At 62.9% G+C, this 15777-nt stretch overlaps 2 protein-coding genes across 5 annotated transcripts in view; one reads left to right on the top strand and one right to left on the bottom strand.

Annotated features, from left to right (window-relative positions):
* Positions 1-291: 291 nt before the first annotated feature.
* Positions 292-15060, top strand: PIK3CD (phosphatidylinositol-4,5-bisphosphate 3-kinase catalytic subunit delta; the record flags this gene model as incomplete). Its single annotated transcript, XM_081086127.1, has 22 exons — positions 292-432; positions 3044-3272; positions 3372-3601; positions 4003-4182; positions 4561-4710; positions 5164-5253; positions 6630-6851; positions 7324-7420; positions 7510-7640; positions 8253-8303; positions 8386-8553; positions 8628-8749; positions 8883-9026; positions 9159-9258; positions 9374-9552; positions 9625-9737; positions 9887-9965; positions 10503-10670; positions 11102-11225; positions 11331-11476; positions 11656-11788; positions 12542-15060. 22 exons carry the CDS (start codon positions 292-294, stop codon positions 12677-12679), a joined length of 3135 nt encoding a protein of 1044 aa, XP_080942253.1. The 3' UTR covers positions 12680-15060.
* CLSTN1 (calsyntenin 1) overlaps positions 14112-15777 on the bottom strand; it is a 56901-nt gene continuing 55235 nt past the window's right edge. For all 4 annotated transcript variants that reach the window (XM_081086800.1, XM_081086802.1, XM_081086799.1 and 1 more), the window contains one exon: positions 14112-15586. In XM_081086800.1, the coding sequence (XP_080942926.1) occupies positions 15389-15586 (198 nt within the window). In that variant the 3' untranslated portion in view covers positions 14112-15388. The remainder of the gene's footprint in view (positions 15587-15777) is intronic.

Below are 15777 nucleotides of genomic sequence, written 5' to 3'. Positions count from 1 at the left end.
TTGGTGCCTTGAACTTGGGCCACTGCTGAGAGGGACGTGGCCGGAGTGTCCGCTGGTGCTGAGAGGCAGCTCGGCCGCGCCGGTGGCTGGGCCACCCCGGGGGGGGGGGGGCGAGGCCCCGGGGGCGGCCGGCTTTGGGGGCCCAGGCTCCATCCTGAGCCTCCTGCGGCCGAAGGTCCTGAATCCTGTTTTCCGAAGGGTCCCCTCGAAGGCCTCCGCCGGCGCCTGCGGGCTCACCCTGCCTTCTCTCCCTTTTCAGGACACCTGGCGTCTGAGAAGTGAGGAAGCAGGATGCCCCCGGGGGTGGACTGCCCCATGGAATTCTGGGCCAACGAGGAGAACCAGAGCGTGGCGGTGGACTTCCTGCTGCCCACGGGGGTCTACCTGAACTTCCCCGTGTCCCGCAATGCCAACCTCAGCGCCATCAAGAAGGTACCATCTTGACCTTATTGATTGATTTTGTGTGTTCATCCTCACCCGAGGATATGTTTCCATTGATTTTTAGAGAGAGTTGGGCGGGGGGGGAGAGAAGGAGAAACATCGATGCTTCACATTGACTAGTTGCCTCCTGAACATGCCCCTCCTGGCACCCGCATCCAGCCTCCTACCGAGGTACGTGTCCTTGACGGGAATCGAACCCAGGACCCTTCAGTCCAAGGGCCGAGGCTCTATCCACTGAGGAAGACCAGCTAGGGCTTGACCTTAAAACTAGTCCTTAGCGTTTGGAACTCGGAAAGACAGACACCCACACTCACGCGCAATTTCTCAGGTTTAAGAGCCTCGGATAGGATTGTAAATGGTGTCAGTACTATCCAGGAATTGTTTAGAAACTTGCAGTTAGCGTCTGCCTAGCATTCCTAGCTCAGCTGCCCCCTGCATGGTGCCTGTGAGAGCTCAGGCTGCGTTCCCACCTGGCCCTTCATTCCCTTCATGACCTCGCTGGTGTTTCTGGAACCACGCTCCATCCACGGCCACGTAAGGCTTTTGCTGGTCTTTTGTCTTTAGGGCTGCGGTCCTAGTAACACATCTTTGAAAATCATTCTTTGGGGGTTTTTGTTGAATAATTTTCAGGGTAAATGATGAGTCAGAACAGGAGACATCTGGATGGTATTTGGTAGTGACTGGCTTGTTCCACTTACAAAGTGGGAAATGTAATGTGTCATGCTACAGGGCAAGACCTTAGCTGAGGATTCTAAAAGCAATACTTGGGAACAGAAAAAAAAAGGAGAGAAGCAATGGTGCAATGGACCATCCTTGAGATTTTTTTTATGTTTTTGTTTTTAATCTTCCCTTCCTGGGAGATTTCTTTAAATACAAAATTTCTTTTTTTCTATTTCAGAAGTAATATTGCACCATTGCTTCCTGTTCACCTGCAGCGTGTAGTCCTCGGGTGAGGAGTAACAAAAAATAAACAATAAACATACGAATGATATAAATCAGGGTTCTGCAAACCACCAGGTTACTGGCAGACAGCCACGCCCATTCATTTACATAGAGTTGGGGGGTGTGGGGGGGGGACACCTTCGCCTCACAAGGCAGAGTCGGTAGCTGCAGCGATTACTGTATGGCCGCCAGCAGCGCCTAGAGTATTTACTGTCTGGCCTGTGGCATAAATAACCACATGAAGAAATGCCAGTGGAATTGGGCTGAGGTGAGACTGCTGGGACCCACGTGTTTTATGGTCACAGTGTTTGGAATTTGAATTAACATGCGTGTATCGCTCTGAAAGCAAAAAGTAAGATTAACCTTAAAGTAATATTTACCTAAAGTTAACAAAATGAAAAAGATGTTACATTTTAACTCTGAAAGGATATAAAAGTTTTTAATCAGAATTTATCACAACAAACAATCCTGTACTGTATATAAAAAAGAAACCAGGGCACAGCCAAAGGATTATCATATGTTTATTATTTAGTTTTTGTTACTCCTCACCCGAGGATATTTTTCCCATTGTTTTTTAGAGAGCATAGAAGAGAAGGCGGGAAGGAGGAAGAGGGAGAGAGAGGGAGAAACATCCATTGGTTGCCTCCTGCACGCGCCTGACCAGGGCCAGGGATAGGGATCGAACCTGCCACCCAGGTAGTGCCCTGGCCCGGGAATCGAACCTGTGACCCTTCGGTGCGTGGATCGATGCTCCACCCAGAGCACACCTGCCAGGGCACTATGTTCATTGTCATTTTTGTGAACTGGGTTTGAATTCCATCTGCTTGACCTACAGATTCCGTTTTCCCTCTTCCTGATGCCTCTTGGAGTGCTCTGTTGCCCAGGAGCCCCTGGATTCTGGGTCCCGTCCCTGTGTGATCCCTTTGGGTTCATGGCCACAATTACCCATCCCTCATGGGGGAAACTGAGGCTGGTTTCTCCGTTTTTGTCTTCCCCGGGACTCAGTGGTGAATACCTTTGCACTAAACCCTGGCTGTGAGAAGGCTCCCCAGCAATGCCTGGGGACACCTGGCCTGGAGGGCACACAGCCCACAGAGGGGTTCATGCTCCCCGTCCCCCCCAGTGCCTTACACTTTCCTAAATTGTTTGCCAGCATTTACAAGTTGGGGTGATGAGCCCCAGAACGATTAACTGGGGGTGCCTGGAGGTCATGTCCGGGGATGTAAGAGCGCCCAGAGGAGTGGTGGCGGGGACTCCCGGTAACCCCGTGGTCAGTGCTCCGGGGTCTGGAGAGGGTGGCGGTCTTGGGATCTTGCCATTGTCTTTTTATTTAATTTTCATTTTAAAATATATTTTTATTCATTTCGGAGAGGAAAGGAGGGAGGGAGAGATAGAAACATCAGTGATGAGAAAGAATCATTGATCGGCTGCCTCTTGCACGCTCCCTACTGGGGATCGAGCCTGCAGCCCGCACACATGCCCTGACCGGGAATCGAACCGTGACCTCCTGGTTCCCAGGTCGACGCTCAACCGCTGAGCCACGCCGGCCGGGCGCCCTTGCCTTCTTGCAAGGGACACCCCGACTGAGATCAGCCTCCACCCGGGGGCCCCGCCCGCCTCGGCCGGAGGGCTGCCCCTGACCGCTGACCGTCCCTCCCAGGCGCTGTGGCACCGAGCCCAGTACGAGCCGCTCTTCCACATGCTCAGCGACCCCGAGGCCTACGTGTTCACCTGCGTCAACCAGACGGCGGAGCAGCAGGAGCTGGAGGACGAGCAGCGGCGGCTGTGCGACATCCAGCCCTTCCTGCCTGTCCTGCGCCTGGTGGCCCGCGAGGGCGACAGGGTCAAGAAGCTCATCAACTCGCAGATCAGCCTCCTCATTGGCAAAGGTACCCGGGCCAGGGGGCCGCCCCGTGCTGCCGGCTGCCTGCCCCCGGCCCCGGCCCCCGGCCCCTGACCCTGCTGACCCGGGCTCCCCCCTGCCTCAGGCCTGCACGAGTTTGATTCTTTGCGGGACCCGGAGGTGAATGACTTTCGAGTGAAGATGCGCCAGTTCTGTGAGGAGGCGGCCGCCCGGCGGCAGCAGCTGGGCTGGGAGGCCTGGCTGCAGTACAGCTTCCCCCTGCAGCTGGAGCCCTCGGCGCGGACCTGGGGCGCCGGCACCCTGCGGGTCCCCAACCGGGCCCTCCTGGTCAACGTCAAGTTCGAGGGCAGTGAGGTGAGGGGTGGCCCCGCGGGTGTTGCATCCCGGCCGCTGTGTCTGTGGGGGACGCTGTCCCTGTGAGACTCCCCAGCCCCTCCCCAGCCCCCCACATTCCCTCTCCTCTCTGTAGGGTCAGATACTGGGTATTTGTGGGGTATCCACGCATGCCCGGGGCTCGGCCAAACACCCCCCCAGGCAGTTCGACAAGACAGAACGGCCACGTGGCCTTCGTCCTTGGTCTGTCCGTTCGTTCAACGCGTATTTCCTGGTAGTTGGCCGTGTGCCTCCACCAGACCCTGCTCTACGGAGCTTACATTTGAGGGCCGGGGAGGGCAAATGGGCACCCCCACGCCTGTGCCCCAGGGCCCTGTGGTCCCTTCACAGGGCGGAGGGCTGACCCCTCCCGCTCCCCCTAGGAGAGCTTCACCTTCCAGGTGTCCACCAAGGACGTGCCCCTGGCGCTGATGGCCTGCGCCCTGCGGAAGAAGGCCACGGTGTTCCGGCAGCCCCTGGTGGAGCAGCCCGGGGACTACACGCTGCAGGTGAACGGGAAGCAGGAGTACCTGTACGGCAGCTACCCGCTCTGCCAGTTCCAGGTGAGCCGAGGCCTGGGCTCCTGGTCCCGCGCCTGGGCTCCTGGTCCCGCGCCTGGGCAGAGGCGTGGACAGAGGCCGGGGCAGAGGCCGGGGCAGAGGCCTGGGGGGTGGGGGAGCTGGTGCTTGGGCCCTCTTTGAGCTGGATGAGCCAGGCCTTTGGGGGTCACAGCGAGAGTGTCCCCTTGCTGGGCTGACCCTCCCTGTGAACACAGGAAGGCTCTGTCTTCGGGAGGTGGGCGGGCGCAGGAAGAGGCTGCGGGAGAGGCTGGAAGGGCTGGGATGGGCAGAGGTCGGCGTGAGAAGGTCCCGGGTAGCCAGTTGCCCAGGGAGCGGCTAGACCTGCTCGCCGGCCGCTCACTCTGCCCCGTCCCATCGCAGTACATCTGCAGCTGCCTGCACAGCGGGCTGACCCCCCACCTGACCATGGTCCACTCCTCCTCCATCCTCGCCATGCGGGACGAGCAGAGCAACCCGGCCCCCCAGGTCCAAAAATCGCGCACCAAGCCGCCCCCCATTCCCATGAAGAAGGTGAGCTGGGCCCGCCACTTGCTTCCCCTTCTCCCCTCCCCCCTTCCCCGCCTCCCCCCACAGGGTGTCCAGCCCTGGGCCTATCGGGAGCACCCCCGGCTGGCAGAGGAGCCAGGGGCCCTCATCTCACGCCCCTTGCTGGCCAGTGTTGAGTTGGGGCTTTGAGCTTGGGCAGCCAACGCGACCCTGTGCCGGGTGGTTCCCGGGGCAGCCGCCAGGCCTGGCTCCGGGCTGCCCTCCTGGCGCTGCCCCTGCGTCCTGCCCGGGAGGCAGAGCTCCGTGCCTGCAGAGCTCAGGGTGTTGGGCCCCTGGCTGCCTACACGGCAGGTTTTCTGGTTAAGGATGGAGGTGGGATAGGTGCCTGGGCCTCACCTCAATCCTGCAACACTCGCGCCCCCCCCATGGCCCCCGAGCCTCTGGACCCTCCTCTGAGGCCCCGCTTCCCCTCCCCAGCCCTCCTCCGTGTCCCTGTGGGCCCTGGAGCAGCCCTTCTGCGTGGAGCTGATCCAGGGCAGCAAAGTGAACGCCGACGAGCGGATGAAGGTAGGGGCTCCTGGGCTGCGGTGGGGGGCGGGGGGGAGCGGGTGTTTTTTGCACAAACAAGGTGGCTGTGGCCTGGAGGGGCGGCGGAGGAAGAGGGGGGGTCACATGAAAGCCACCTGACCACATTACCCAGCATCCCGGCCCAGGGTGGTTGTGAGCTGCTTCAAAACAGGAAGGGGGGAGGGGAGCAGGCCGTGGCCAGAGGCCGATTCGGAGAAACTGGGCCCCGCGAGTTCTGGGTACTTGGCTTTGGTGGAGGCTGTGGGGCCAGGCCCAGCCCCGGGATGTGGAAACCGCAGCTGGGGAGGCGGCAGGCGTTGGAAGGGGAGCCACTCCAGCTGGGCTGGGCCTTTTGGGGCTCCCAGGGGGGATGGGAGGGGGTGGGGTGTACAACGCCCGTCTGGACCCTGGGGCCAGGCCCCCACACCAGCTCCTCGTCCTCCTCGTCCTCCGGACAGCCTGCTGTGCAGGCTTTATTGTCCCATTTGCAGAATGTGGAACCCGGGTCCCCAGAGGGTGGGTCTCTTTGGGGAGCACTTTTTGGGGTGATTTCATAAGCAGGCAGGCCTGGGTCCCCCTGGCGAAATCGTGGAGGTTGGATGCAGGCAGCTTTCTGCCACAGCAGAGCTGGCGGAGGCAGGCGCTCACGAGGCGTTCAACCCTTCCCCGGCCTCGGGGCTCCTTCCCCGGCCTCGGGGCTCCTTCCCCGGCCTCGGGGCTCCTTCCCCGGCCTCGGGGCTCCTTCCCCGGCCTCGGGCTCCTTCCCCGGCCTCGGGCCGCCTTCCCCGGCCTCGGGGCTCCTTCCCCGGCCTCGGGGCTCCTTCCCCGGCCTCGGGGCTCCTTCCCCGGCCTCGGGGCTCCTTCCCCGGCCTCGGGGCTCCTTCCCCGGCCTCGGGCTCCTTCCCCGGCCTCGGGCCGCCTTCCCCGGCCTCCGGCTCCTTCCCCGGCCTCCGGCTCCTTCCCCGGCCTCGGGGCTCCTTCCCCGGCCTCGGGGCTCCTTCCCCGGCCTCGGGGCTCCTTCCCCGGCCTCGGGCCGCCTTCCCCGGCCTCGGGGCGCCTTCCCCAGCCGCAGGGGCTCCTGGGACTTAGCCCCGGAGGGAGCCCTCAGGTGTTAGAGCTCAAGGTCCCTGGAGTTCCCGAGTCCAGCTGGGGAAACTGAGGCCAGAGCAGGAAGCAACATGATCTGGGGTCCCACAGTCACTGGGAGCTGAGACCAGTCCCCCATGCACAGCCCACGGCACCCTTCCCCTCACACACACACACCCCTCAGACCCATGAGGACACCTTGGGAGGAGGTCTGGCCTGAGGCGGCTGGGAGAACCTGGGTGGGGAGAGGGGCCGGGCCTGTGCCACCTGCCACCTCTCCCCCCTCCCAGCTGGTGGTGCAGGCCGGGCTCTTCCACGGCAACGAGACGCTGTGCAAGACGGTGTCCAGCTCGGAGGTGAGCGTGTGCTCGGAGCCCGTGTGGAAGCAGCGCCTGGAGTTCGACATCAACGTGTGCGACCTGCCTCGCATGGCCCGGCTCTGCTTCGCGCTGTACGCCGTCATCGAGAAGGCCAAGAAGGCTCGCTCCACCAAGAAGAAGTCCAAGAAGGCGGTGGGTGGGGCGCCCGGGAGGCCGGGCCCCGTCCGTCCCGCACCCCGAGTCACTCAGCCTGGGGACCCGCCTCCCCAGCCTCCCACCCTGGCCACTGCCCCTGGCGCCAGGGGTCTGGGTCCCGGGCTTGCTAGCAGGTGACGCGGAACGTCGGCGGGGCCTCTGGTCCTGCGGGAGCCTGGAGGCCCGGCCCGGGAAGGACGCAGGGAGTGGGCGGCCGGGTCAGCGGCGGCCAGGCGGGGGCGGTGGTTGGGCTCTTGAGTCACGGCCCCAGGAGGCCACTGGCCGCTGAGCTGTGCTGACTCCCCGCCGCCGAGACGGGCCAGCTTTCCGGGGCTGACGTGGCGGGTTTAGGGGTTCCTCCGGCAGCTGGGAGTGGGGAGCAGAAGGGAGCCACCCTCACAGGGAGTCTGAGTGCAGGGACCTGGCCGGCGAGGGAGGCCGCCGGGCCTGAGCCGCCCCCTCTCCGCAGGACTGCCCCATCGCCTGGGCCAACCTCACCCTGTTCGACTACAAGGACCAGCTCAAGACCGGCGAGCGCTGCCTGTACATGTGGCCCTCCGTCCCAGGTTGGCCCAGGCCAGGCAGGGGGAGGCGTGTGTGGGGGTTGCCCCGATGGGGGTGTTCCCCGTGTAACTCCTCCTGTCCCCGTGTCCAGACGAGAAAGGGGAGCTGCTGAACCCCACGGGAACCGTGTGCAGCAACCCCAACACCGAGAGTGCTGCCGCCCTGGTCATCTGTCTCCCCGAGGTGGCGCCCCACCCCGTGTACTACCCCGCCCTGGACAAGGTCAGTGGGGGCCTGGCCGCCTGGGGTTCGGACCTGCCCTGCAGAGGCTGTGGGCTGTTGGGTAACCTCCCTGACTGCTCTGGGATCCCCTGGGCATGGTCCCTGCGCCCCCAACAGTGGTTCTCAAGGGGCCACTCTGCCCCAGGGAGAGCCAAAGACAGTCTTTTTAAAAAAATTTTTATTTTTTAATATATTTTTATTGATTTCAGAGAGAAAGAGATAGAAACATCAATGGTGAGAGAGAATCATTGGTCAGCTGCCTCCTGCACCCTCGGCACTGGGGGTTGAGCCCGCAACCCGGGCATATGCCCTGACCGGAATCGAATCCAGGACCGTTCAGTCCACAGCCGATGTTCTCATCATCGAGCCAAACCGGCTAGGGCTCCCCGTGTAACTCCTCCTGTGTGACATTTGGTGTCCCAACCAGTGGGAGAGAGGCCCCTGGCTTCTGGTGGGTGGAGGCCAGGGCTGCTGCTAACCTCCCTCCAGCGCACAGCTCAGTCCCCACCTGGGGAGTCATGGCCCACAGGTCAGCAGTGCTGTCACCTGCCCTGGGCCCTGCGGGCTGGCCGGGCCCTGGGGCACCGCTGAGAGCAGGGCCATTTGTTGCAGATCCTGGAGCTGGGGCGGCACGGGGAGCACGGGCGCGCCACGGAGGAGGAGGTGAGCGGGGCCGCGGGCGGTGGGGTGCGGGGCCGGGCACCGAGCGGGCGTAGCCAGCTGCAGCCTCCCCCTCGCCCCGCAGCAGCTGCAGCTCCGGGAGATCCTGGAGCGGCGCGGGTCCGGGGAGCTGTACGAGCACGAGAAGGACCTGGTGTGGAAGATGCGCCACGAGGTGCAGGAGCGCTGGCCCGAGGCGCTGGCCCGGCTGCTGCTGGTCACCAAGTGGAACAGGCACGAGGACGTGGCCCAGGTGGGCGCAGGGGAGGCTGGAGGGGGGGAGGCGGCCTGGAGCGGCACGGCCCCGCTGACCGCCAGCCCCCCCAGATGCTCTACCTGCTCTGCTCCTGGCCGGAGCTGCCTGTCCTGAGCGCCCTGGAGCTGCTGGACTCCAGCTTCCCCGACCGCCACGTGGGCTCCTTCGCCATCAAGTCCCTGCGAAAGCTGACGTGAGTCCCCCGGGCTCCGGTCGCCCCCACCCCCGCCCCCCGGGAGGGTGTGGACTGACCCTCCCTGGGGCCTGCAGACCCCAGTCCCGCCCGAGCCACGGAGCTCCAGGCCAGCGGCCTCGCTTCCCTGCAGGGACGACGAGCTGTTCCAGTACCTGCTGCAGCTGGTGCAGGTGCTCAAGTACGAGTCCTACCTGGACTGCGAGCTGACGAAATTCCTGCTGGACCGGGCGCTGGCCAACCGCAAGATCGGCCACTTCCTCTTCTGGCACCTCCGGTAGCTGGAAGGCCACGGGGAGGAGGGCCTCCTGCCTGCTGGCCTCGCGTGGCCGCGGCCTGGGTGTCCTGACGGGCTGGGAGGGCTGTGTGGCCCTGCCCAGGGAGGCTGAGCCCCTTCTCCCCCCTGCAGCTCCGAGATGCACGTGCCCTCGGTGGCCCTACGCTTCGGCCTCATCATGGAGGCCTACTGCAGGGGCAGCACCCACCACATGAAGGTGCTGATGAAGCAGGTGAGGCCGGGCTCCACTCTTGGGCAGGGTCAGCCCTTTGGCATCACCGGGGCCAGCGCGCCGCTCTGGGCCTGCCCCTCCAGCCTGCTCACGCTGCCCTCCCTTCTCCGGCCAGGGGGAGGCGCTGAGCAAGCTGAAGGCCCTGAACGACTTTGTCAAAGTGAGCTCCCAGAAGAGCCCCAAGCCGCAGACCAAGGAGCTGATGCACCTGTGCATGCGCCAGGAGACCTACCTGGAGGCCCTGTCCCACCTGCAGTCCCCGCTGGACCCCAGGATCCTGCTGGCGGAAGTCTGGTGAGCCCCAGCGCAGGCCTCCCCCGGCCCCCCGGGGCCTCGAGGGGCCCTGCTGACCGCCCTCTCCCGCAGTGTGGAGCAGTGCACCTTCATGGACTCCAAGATGAAGCCGCTGTGGGTCATGTACAGCAACGAGGAGGCGGGCGGCGACGGCAGCGTGGGCATCATCTTTAAGAACGGGGACGGTGAGCGGCCGGGCCTCCCCACCTGCACTGCCCCGGGGTCCCTGGAGGGTGAGCCGAGCAGAAGTCCGGGAACGCTGGGGCCTAGGCATGGCTGGGAGTGCGGAACCCTCCAGAAACTCATGCTTCTTCTTCCGGGGCCGGCGGCACAGACCTCCGCCAGGACATGCTGACGCTGCAGATGATCCAGCTCATGGACATCCTGTGGAAGCAGGAGGGGCTGGACCTGAGGTGAGGAGCCCCCTCATCCGTCTGTGCCTGCGCCAGGCTGGGGCCCTGTCCCTTTGGAGGGGTTCCCTGTCAGCGCTGACATAACCGCCTCCGGAGAAATGGCTGTTCTGAGAAGATCGGGACCAGTTTCAACTCGGGCCAGAGGGGCGATAGGGCCACAGGCTGAGGGTGGAGAAGGCCGGCCTGGCGCTCAGCCTCCGTCTCGCCGGCGCTGGCTACTGGGTGGCCGTGTACGTGCTGTGCCCGCACACATCCCTGGCTTCTTGCCCACCCGCCTCCCGGCCCCGTGCCTTCCTCTCTGAGCAAAGGAGCTCAGCCGGGTGCCGACGGCCTGCATCTTGTTGCTGTGCCGACCCATCCAGCAGCCCTCCCCGGGCCCAGGAGTCGCGGGCTCCTCCCAGCTGCTGCAGCTTCGCCTCATTTCCAACCACTCCTGGAGCATCGCCGGTGCCTGTTTTGGTTGTGGTGAGCTCCTCGGTGGTCAGGCCGCCCCAGGACCACCCTTGACCATTGCCCGCCCTCCTCCCGCCCGGCTAGGATGACCCCCTACGGCTGCCTCTCCACCGGGGACCGCACGGGCCTCATCGAGGTGGTGCTTCGCTCGGACACCATCGCCAACATCCAGCTCAACAAGAGCAACATGGCAGCCACGGCCGCTTTCAACAAGGACGCCCTGCTCAACTGGCTCAAGTCCAAGAACCCTGGGTAGGTCTCAGGCCAGGGGACCAGTGTCCTCTCCTTCCCGGGAGGCGAGGTTCCGGAGGCAAAGGTGAAGGGACAGGCCTGTGACGTTTCTGTGGCGTTCGGCTGAGCCAGGGACCGCCCGGGTCTGTGTTGGGGTGGGGGGTCTCCGTGCCCCCATGTAGACATTGCTGTGTAACTACCACCCTCAACTTGGGGATGCAAAACAGCCTTCATTGATTGTGGGCTCAGAAAGCTGCCACTTGACCTGGCTCAGCCGAATGGCTCCGCCGGGACCACTCCTGCAGCTGCTGCCATCGGGGTGCTCGCTGGGCCTGGAGGGTGGCATGTCTGGGCCCCAGTGCCACCTCCTGCCTCGCTCCTCACCGCAGCAGGGAAGACTCGGGAGCTGCAGGGCTAGGCCGTGGTTTCCAATCTCCCCCCCTCCTCCCCAGGGAGGCCCTGGACAGGGCCATCGAGGAGTTCACCCTCTCCTGCGCCGGCTACTGCGTGGCCACCTACGTGCTGGGCATCGGCGACCGGCACAGCGACAACATCATGATCCGCGAGAACGGGCAGGTAGGGGCGGCGGGGGGCTGACCTGTGGGCAGCACCCGCCTTCTGGCCCCTGCCCCGGCCTTTCTGGCTCCTTCTCAGTCTGTGCCCTTCCCTTCCGCCCCTCAGCTGTTCCACATTGATTTTGGCCACTTTCTGGGGAATTTCAAGACCAAGTTTGGAATCAACCGTGAGCGCGTCCCATTCATCCTCACCTATGACTTTGTCCATGTGATTCAGCAGGGGAAGACTAACAACAGTGAGAAGTTTGAAAGGTGAGGGTGCCTCAGACACCCCCACCCCGAAATGCCCGTGGGCCCCAGACAGGGTGCCAAGAGGGGGCTCTCCGCCCACCCCTGGAGGGTCCTGTAGGAGGAGCCAGGCTGTGAGTGGGAACTGCGTCTGGGTGGGAGTCGCCAGGAGGACCCAGGGCCGCCTCCCGCCTCCCGCACAGGTTCCGTGGCTACTGCGAGAGAGCCTACACCATCCTGAGGCGCCACGGGCTGCTCTTCCTCCACCTCTTCGCCCTGATGCGGGCGGCAGGCCTGCCAGAGCTCAGCTGCTCCAAAGACATCCAGTATCTCAAGGTAAAGGCCAGGGCAGGCCGCCGGCCAGGCGACAGCAGTGCCCCACGCCCCAGGCCTGTCTCCCCGCATTGTGACCCAGGGACCTGCCCCCGAGAGCGGTGGGCCCCGCGGGGCCCTCCTGATTGTGTTTCTCAGCAGCGGGCCTGGTGGATGCGGCGGAGGGAGCCGGGCCCTGTTGCCAGTGGGCATCTTGTTTTGAGGCTGGGTTTGGGCAGTGGTTCTCAACCTTCCTCATGCCGCGACCCTTGAATACAGTTCCTCATGTTGTGGTGACCCCCAACCATAACATTGTTTTCGTTGCTACTTCCTAACTGTAATGTTGCGACTGTTATGAATCGTCATGTAAATATCTGATATGTAGGGTGTATTTTCATTGTTACAAATTGAACATAATTAAAGCACAGTGATTAATCACAAAAACAATATGTAATTACATATGTGTTTTCCGATGGTCTCAGGCGACCCCTGTGAAAGGGTCATTCGACCCCCAAAGGGGTCACGACCCACAGGTTGAGAACCACTGGTCTAGGGGCCTGTCTAGTTTGGGATCAGCATAAAGAGCTCTTCCCAAGGGAGGTGCTGGGGGCCACCCCCTCACCCTCTTCACACAGATCTCCTTGGAGGGAGCTGGAGATACCCAGAGGGGAGGCAGGGGAGGCAGGGGAGGCAGGGGAGGCAGGGGAGGCAGGGGAGGCAGGCGGGGCGGGCCTCGCTGCGCAGGCCCAGGCTCAGCGCTCCGCGGTTCTGCCTCAGGACTCCCTGGCGCTGGGGAAGACGGAGGAGGAGGCGCTGAAGCACTTCCGGGTGAAGTTCAACGAGGCGCTGCGGGAGAGCTGGAAGACCAAAGTGAACTGGCTGGCCCACAACGTGTCCAAAGACAACCGGCAATAGCAGCCCGTCCGCTCGCTACCCCGCCGGCCCCGGCCCGGGCAGGAGCGAGCCACGCGTCCTGGGAGCCGGCACCGTTGGCCGCCCGGGCCTGGGAGCCTGAACTGCCCGGTGGGCACGAACTCACTGCCTTTGTTTACACTGGTTATTTATTAATGACTTGAAATGTTTCAGGAACTAAACAGCCATAGCGGACGTGCACCCTTGTGCAGGGGAGGGCGCCGTCCTGCGGCCGGCCGGAGCCCTGGGCTCTGATGAGAAGACACTGTGAGGCAGCACCTGGAGGTGGCACCTTGTGGGGGACCGCACCCCGTCTTCCAGCTGGTGGGCCTGGACCCAGCAGACTCACCCCCCGGGAACTGCCTTCTCCCACGGCTGCCGGGCGGCACGGGTCCTGGAGCCCGAGTTACCTGGTGCCTGCTGCTGGCCAGGGCGCCCAGCCGCCCGCTCGCCCCTCCACCTCGTGCTCTCCGTCGCCTGATCCTGGCAGCTCCCCGAGGAAGCCTGGTACCCCTAGATTCAGGGATGCTTGCTTTCCACTTTTAAAGTGACTCTTGGGTACGGGAATCCTCTCATCTCTGCTGTAAAGTGGTTTTGTTTGCGGGTAAGAAAACGAATAGCCAAACTACTCACTGACCCTCTGAGGGAGGGAACCTCAGCCCCATAAAGTATAATATATGCTGGTCCAGGCGCATTAAACAAGCTCGATTAGCTCATCCTGGTGGTGGATCAAGGGAAAGCAGGTCAGAGGACGTCGTGCCGTTCCCTGCGAGCTTCCTAAAGCAGGTTTCAGGGAAGGATGGGTCTCTTCCGGAATCTCACCTTCGAGAACCTGCTGAGCAGTCAGGTCCCTGCGGTGAGTTAGGGGTGTGGTGGGCCTTTCCGTGAGGTCTTAGTAGCCTGCGGCAGGCCGGAACCCGGGCCTCCAGGAGCCGGCAGCCACCCTAGCGGCAGTCACCCTAGCGAGCTAGCAGCAGGCTGCACTGCGGATCCCCTGAGGCCTTGCAAGGCTCAGCAGAGCCCGCGGTCGCTGCCTCCCCCCAGCCCAGGAGCAGGCCGTGCCCACGGACACCACCAGCCACACTGCTCCCAGCAGGTGCTGCCTCTCAGATCCCCGGCCGCTCCGGACCGAGGAGAAGCTGCGTGTCTGTATTTAGGTGAAGGAGCAGCCTGCTCCCTGGTGTGGGCAGCTCCCTGTGCACAGCAGCCTCTGGCCGGGCGCGCGGCCTGTGCGCCTGTGAGGAGAATAGTACCTATTTTTCTAAACGCTTTTGTGTTCTGTGGGGGGAAGCGTTCAGCATGACGGTGCAGCTGAGGAGCAGCATGTGAGCCCTCGGAGGAGAGGTACAAGCAGCTGAAGAAATAAAAGCCTTTTCGTGGCATGTTGTTGGCGCGGAGAGGAACCGGGGTGCAGGAAAGACCACAGCTCGCCTGCTGGAGTTAGAACCAGAGCTTTATTGTAGTGCAGACACTTCCGACCTCTTTTCAACGTGCACGCGGCTAAGACAGCCAGGACGGCTCATCTCCGCTGGCGTCTGTCCACGGCCTAAGAGCAGCTACAGTGACAGCACATGGAGGGACGGCCACAGACGCACGACACAGTGTCCTCGGAACTAGCAGTTAGGGTCACAGAACAGTATTCAAAATTACGCCCCCCACCCCACCCCCGTCTTAGAAATCTGAAGTTTTACACGTAAATTAAGAACAAAGTGCTGTGGGTTTACTCATGCCTTTCGCCCCCTTTCCTTTCACCGCCAAGCACAGCAGCGGGCCCCGCACTCCTGGGAGCGGGTGGGCTCTGGGAGGGGGGCAGCGCGGAGGTCGCTCTGACGGCCATTGGGCGCCTGTCAGTGAGTGTGTCCCCAGACTCTGAGTGTGGGTCACTCCGGCCTGCTGCCGTCTGCAGACCAAGAGCAGACGGTGTGCCCCTCCCATTACCCACACGCCTCATGTACGCAACCAACAGCTAAGCATGAGCCCCAGGCTGCACACAGGAGTCCGGGTTCCCGCACAAGGAGCTGTGTGCAAACAGACTGGGACCCAGCGCCCATGCGCTGCTGCATGGGAAACGGGTGGGCTCCCAAAGACAGGACCTGGCCTTTCCAGCCCCCAAAGAGGGTCCCCTCCACCCTGGTCCACACAGGAGCGAGACCTGTGGCAGGACAGTCCGGTGCCCAGTGCCCGAGGGGGCAGACCCGCTCTTGTCTGGGGAGCAGGATCCCGAGGGGTCTCCTGCGCTCAGGGTTTCACACCTCACCTTGCGTTCCAACCCTGGGTTATACTAGCACGAAGGACACGAGGAATCCCAATTTATTTACAAAATATTAAAAAGTTCATCTACATATGAACCCCCATTCGGCCATTTTGTACATGCACTAGTTTGGAAAAAATTAAAAAAAAAAAAAAAAAGGACAGAAGGATTACCCAGTGGGAGTGAGCAGTTTTAACCCTTTGTCACCGAGTCCAGGTTTAGCGTTTCTGGAGGCGCGAGGGGCCACGCGGAGCGAGATGACAGGAGGGAGTGGGTGTCAGCTCCTCACACAGCAGAGGTCCAGGCAGAGGGCAGGGAGGGAGCCTGGGTCCTGCACACCAAGCGGGGGTGACGGTCGCGAGGGGAGGGTCTGCAGACCTGCTGGCCGGACGACTGTACACGGTGGGCCTGGGCAGGGCGCAGCCGACAGCAGACTTCGGGGAGGCGGGAGGAGGGTGCGCTCAGTAGCTGAGGGTGGAGTCGTCCCACTCCAGCTGCTGCTGCCTGTTCGCCGGCTGCTGGTCCCCGTGCTCCCCCCCTTCCTCCTCCTCCTCGCTGCTCTCCGACTCGGCGCTGGTGACGTCGTCCTCCTCCTCGCCATCCTCACTCTCCTCTTCCTCTTCCTCCTCCTCCTCCTCACTGTGCTGGTCCTCGTACGTCTGACAAAGAGACGGCCCAGTGAGTCTGGTCCCCAACCCGCCCAGCTCACAGCCCAACTACCCAGCTTATTCCTGTCCCGGCCCCACAGGGGAAGGCTCCGCGCCACACTCCGAGCCAGACAGGCTGGGCTGTGCTCGAAGTCGTCTCGTCAAAGACGAAATGGAAAACAAAGCTTTGGTCTCCACTCCTG

The sequence above is a fragment of the Myotis nattereri genome (assembly GCF_964212035.1).
Source record: "Myotis nattereri genome assembly, chromosome: 3".
Classification (NCBI taxonomy): domain Eukaryota; kingdom Metazoa; phylum Chordata; class Mammalia; order Chiroptera; family Vespertilionidae; genus Myotis; species Myotis nattereri.
This window is presented reverse-complemented; position numbering and strand designations above follow the sequence as displayed.